At 36.0% G+C, this 5,638-nt stretch overlaps 1 protein-coding gene across 4 annotated transcripts in view; it reads left to right on the top strand.

The window, feature by feature from the left end:
- The first annotated feature begins 97 nt into the window (after positions 1–97).
- The window catches only part of znf330 (zinc finger protein 330), an 8,372-nt gene continuing 2,831 nt past the window's right edge, over positions 98–5,638 (top strand). The window contains exons 1-5 of one of the 4 annotated variants that reach the window (XM_016506607.1): positions 98–349; positions 559–714; positions 1,117–1,136; positions 1,222–1,292; positions 1,860–1,936. In XM_016506607.1, coding sequence (XP_016362093.1) covers positions 595–714; positions 1,117–1,136; positions 1,222–1,292; positions 1,860–1,936 — 288 coding nt within the window. In that variant the 5' untranslated portion in view covers positions 98–349; positions 559–594. The other 3 variants (XM_016506606.1, XM_016506609.1, XM_016506610.1) reach the window with 3 other exon arrangements.

Here is a 5,638-nt window from a genome sequence, read left to right on the forward strand (position 1 = left end):
AAAGAGACAACGTTAAAACTTAGTGAAGCTATTTGATAGAGTATCTGGCAACCGCTTCGTTACTGACAGCGCATTGCCCTCCTCTGTGATGGAGTGGGACTACAGCTCATGTAATTATTTTAAATTAACATATAAAGGGGTTTTAATGTAGACACTTTAAACAAAATTTAACTGTATTAGATTACAATCTAAGCAGTTCCGCCAAGCAAAAGACACCTGCTAGTAAATGTTCGTGGAACTGATAACAGCGTCAGTTAGTTTTCCTTCCGGAACGATTTACTGTTACACACGCGCCAGGGTCAGCTGTGATCAACTGCCTGATTTCTACGCGATTAATCCTTTAATCTGGGTATGTTTCCTATGATAGACGTGTTCGAATATATGGCGTTGAACTGTAAATAAAAAGTAATACTTTTTTTTGTGAAAGTAACTGTTAAGCTGAGATGTTTATTGAAGTCGTTAATGAACTCGTGTAATTTCAGTGGAAATCATCAGAGCGGAGTCATGCTCCGTCAACAGGTAATCTGTTTGATATCGAATCCATTACATGTGTCACAGATTTCTATTCTGTTTTTGTGATATTGGAGGTGAAAGATGCCTAAGAAAAAGACTGGCGCTCGTAAGAAGGCTGAGAGCCGAAAGGAGCGAGAGAAACAGACTCGAGCCAATAAAGAGGTTGTTGATGTGGCCAAACACCCATGCAATGCAACCATGGTAAGAGTCATCTAAAGCTTGCACAATGCATTCACAGATTGCGAAAATGTAATATTTTGAAGAATAATTTTAATAATCATATGTATTTTTAAAGGCTTTCAGTTCAGTGAAAAAGTTCAGTGCTCATTCTCCTTTTAAACGTTTATATCTAAATATTAAAATTACATTATTTATTAATATTTTAATATTTCTTTGTTCTTTTGTGAGATATGACCCAGACAGGTTTCATGAAAACAATACTATCAGAAAATTCCTTTAGCTTTGGAAATTTCTATCAAAACTTGGATGTAACCTATAGGAATATTTAGGCTTTTTTTTTTTTCCCAGTTTTGGTGCAAACTGCTTTTCTAGTTGGTACATTAATGCACTGACCTAACCTTTTATTTTTTTTTATTTTTTTAGGAATGTGATAAGTGTCAAAGGTAATTTTACTTATGATTTTTGCAGAATTGTTACATTACCTTGTACCTTTCCGTAATATTGCATATAATTTTTTTCTGTTGCCAGGCGACAAAAAAACAGGGCGTTCTGCTATTTCTGCTCTTCAGTGCAGAAACTTCCCATGTGTGCACAGTGTGGTGAGATGAACTTCCTCCTACTGAACCCCAGCACGCCCTCTACACTCATTATAACTGACCCTCATCGTTTTTTTCCCCCAGTTAGAGTCTGGAAAATATCTTGCACGTTGCTCAGTTTGACATTAGATCTCGGTCCAGTGTTCTGAAACTTGGCCTGTCCAATAAAGCAGATAAAGATGACATATCAGTCTTAAACACACAAATAACTAATGATAAGAATGCAATCAAATCTGCAGCTCAGGAACAGAGCGCTTTCACACATGGAGGGCCGTATCTTACTGACATTGTAAGTGGACCTTAGAAGGTAAAAAAGTATGATAAGAAAGTAATAATAAGTACTCAAAGGGAGGTGAGCTTGTCTGTGGAATGTGCCCAGTGTATCATAACATAAATACCCAAAGAGGCAGGAGGATAGCCTACAAAAACATTTGAGCACTCTGATAATCGGTGAAATGCTGGACAGAGATAAATCACGTTTCACAAAGAGAAGTAGTACATTTTTAGGATATTAAGCCGTTTTAGTCTTCTGTTTGTTATATTTATTCTGTTATTTTTCTTTATTTAAAGGCAAAACTAAATGTATGAAGGCTTCAGACTGTGTCATAAAACATCCTGGTGTTCACAGCACTGGAATGGGCATGGTGGTAAGTACAAACATCTCCATAAATGGTGCCAGGACATGTCCTCAAATATCTTACGTTTTATACCCATTACACTAGAAATAGTTGTGTTTTGGACAGAAATCCAAGCAACTGTCTTTGAGAAGGTAGGTTTATGCACAAAATGAGAAGAATTCAATTCCAATCCAAGTGACTTTCGTATTTGAATTGTTACATTTTTTTAGGCTGTGTTTATTCAGTCAAATAAATCTTCTGTATAATGAAGGACATGATTTGTGTTTCTCATCACACGTTATGTACTGACTGTAGTTGCTGAGAGTTTGAAGTTATCCACCTTTTTCCTACATCCCATGATGTTTTGCGGAAATTATGGGATAAACTGTAAACGGTCAGAGACTGCCAATAAACCTGTTTAAAGATTCGCACTAAGAATGCAATAATAATCATTTGCAAAAACTAGGTACGGTGAGGTGACATTATACCCCTCACCCATCGAACAAAACCAAACTTAAGGTAAAAATAACAAATCACTATCAACAGACCACGAGTAACCCTAAAAGCTCAACAGTATGAGTCTTTCGGCAACAATATTATGGACGTGTTAAAGGGGTCATATGATGCTTTTTTTAAAGATCATTATTTTGTGTATTTGGTGTAACAGAATATGTTGACATGCTTTAATGTTCAAAAAACACATTATTTTTCAAATACTGTACATTATTGTAGGTCCTCTATGCCCCGCCTCTCTCAAACGCTTCGTTTTCTACAAAGTCCCTCCTTCCGACAAGCGCAGTCTGCTCTGATTGGCCAGCTGACCCAGTGCATTGTGATTGGCCGAACACCGCAAGCACTCGTCGGAAATGTAACGCCCCTTACCATAATCGCGAGCTTCATCTTTCAAAATAAATGTAAAGACAGTAAATAATGTCATTAGTTTTACCATCAGTTCAAGCCCGAAAGGGGAACAGAGTCGCGTGACAGACACAGTGATGAAGCTGGTATGTGTTTGCATTACACAAGCCACGGTTAAGACAGTTGACTCTACTGTGATGTGACCCTCTCTCTCTCTCTCGCTCTCTCTCTCGCTCTCTCTCTCACTCTCGCTCTCTCTCTCTCTCGCTCTCTCGCGCTCTTGCACTCTCTCGCTCGCTCGCGCGCGCACACGCACACACACACACGATGCGCAAAACTCCGCATTTGAACAGTCAATAGCAAATACTTAAACTAGTAACAAGTCGCTGATTCAAAAGCGCCAGATTGTCATAGCAAAGTCACAATTACCTCCTCGCCTAGGTTCACGAAACGGTCGTCCATAAAATGCATTGATGTTCTGCTGTAAGTGATCTTAAAGATTCCTAAATGCATCTACTTAAAGGAAAACTTGAAATCGCATCATATGACCTCTTTAAATATCACTGTATACGTAAAATTATATGTAAAATACGTGTATGTTGTGTTAATCAAAAATCTTCCATCATTAACTGTAATATTTATGGATATTTCAGAGTGCTTTCCCTCATTTTGACAGATTAATGCGTTTATTCCTGGCTTTAAATTATTATATTCTAATATTATAATGTATAATATTGAATATTATAAATGTTCCAGTAAACACAGCTAACATGGATTGGAAGTGAAAAAGGGAAGAAAACTACATTTTAAAGTGCCATTTGATAGAGATTTAACTGAGGATTTGCAGAAAAAATCATAGTATTTTCATATTAATAGAGCAAAATACAAGGAAAAAGGAAACGGGACATAGCTAGAGGACTGAACAGAGATTTTGTCACAGATAATATTGTGATACCAATGCAATTCCAAACATGATGTTATTTTCCTGACAGATAAAAATAGAGCATGACAGATAATATACTGATTAGGGATAATTTATAGCATGAAATTATTTGTTTCAGTCAGTTTGAGTGGAAGTTCCCTAAGCCTCATTTGGACTCGGGACTCATTTGGAAAAAGTTGGATAGTTGTCAAATTATACAGTTTACAATCCCAAGTTTTTACCGTTATTATGAGTCATTGCAGAAGTAGCACAGAAAAGTGAAGTTCTGAGAATATTTTGTTCACTTTTTGTTTCTAATGCAGTAAAAATAATACTTTTTGGGCATATGAGCTCTCTGCCAGCTTTTTGTTTCCTGTTATTGTGGAAGAAAGTCTCTTGGCATCATGCTGACGCTTGCATCACTATTAAATGAGCTTTAAATTAGCTTTAGAAGAATTGGAAAACACTGGCGTGTGATTTGAGCTCTTGCAACTAATTGCCAGAACATGAAAGTGTAGGAAATTAGCTCAAAAGGCAAATATTAATAATTAATCAACTTATTATAATTAATTATAAATACTTGTATCAGCTAATGGAATTAATATTAAAATCAACAAGCCTGTTAAACTGTTTATTAATTCTAAGAAATGTTTATTTCCAGGGTATGGGAAATAACGTTCTTAATGTGCAATACTACTCGGAGCATGAAGCCAAAATCTGCATGATCAGGGACTCCAGTTATGAGCAAAACAACATGCAACCTTGAGTGTGATACCTTTTTTTTTTTTTCTGGCAGAAAAAAAACAAATTCTGTTTAATTCAGAACAGAGTAGAAAAACAAAAGAAATACACCAAAACCAAAGACAAACATAGAATGTGTAGTGCAACGATACTCCCCAGCCTTCCAATACATGTGAGAAGAAAAAGTTTGTATAAACAAGTAATAATAACAATAGTAATATTATTAATAATAATAATTTACAATTGTAATATATATAATATATACAGATCTAGTATGGACCCATTACTATTAATGATAATAATAAAACGAAAAACTATATACAAAAACGGAGAGATAAAAAAGATTATCATTTTAATATAATATGCAAAATTCAATGTATAGTAAATGATTATTGTTTTTGTTACCATTCCTGTCACCATTGCCATCCTGAGAATATGGCTCATATTTAAAAAAAAAAAAAAGTGATACAAACAAGACTTTATTAATTACACTAAACACTTGAACTATTCTAACACACACACACACGCACGCATACAGTTTAGCAATGATTCAGCAGATCAACAGTCTTGAGCAAACCATCAGTTTCTTAGTTGTAACACCCTTCTTTAAAAGGGGTGGGGATACTTAATGGATTAAACAGTGAGACTAAGTTTGATGCTTGCATGTCTTGCCCATTTGAATAAAAGTGTCCTGATGCAGTTTGTTGAGGCTCCAGTTGATCTTGGCCGATGTTGTCTTGATGAGAGAGAACCAGCTGAAGTCTGAGGATCTTTGGTGAATGGAAACAAATTTAGCCTGGCACAAACTTAGGGGTCCTTAGAAGACTTCTGGCTCAGCATCCTCATCTTCGCAGAATCTAAAAACAAGGCCTGATCAGTGATCTTTAAAGTGTGAGGACGTCACACCCTCAGGATTTGAGCGAGCCAATGAGGAATGGTAGCTTTGGAGGGAAATTTTACGATCCTTTGTCTTCTAGCATGGTGTTTTGCATATGAAACTGGATTGGCTGTTCAAGAGAAGGATCTTCAAGATCCTTATAAATCTAATGTGCCACAGAGTTAGCGAAATGTCATGTAAATGAACAAATCTTGGTTAAAGGGGTCATATGATGCGATTTCAATTTGTCCTTTCTTTTTGGAGTGTTACAAGCTCTTGGTGCATAAAGAATTGCAAAGACTAAAGTCTCAAATCCAAAGAGATATTCTTTATA

The sequence above is a fragment of the Sinocyclocheilus anshuiensis genome, unplaced genomic scaffold (assembly GCF_001515605.1).
Source record: "Sinocyclocheilus anshuiensis isolate Anshui unplaced genomic scaffold, SAMN03320099.WGS_v1.1 scaffold274, whole genome shotgun sequence".
In the NCBI taxonomy this organism is placed as follows: Eukaryota; Metazoa; Chordata; class Actinopteri; order Cypriniformes; family Cyprinidae; genus Sinocyclocheilus; species Sinocyclocheilus anshuiensis.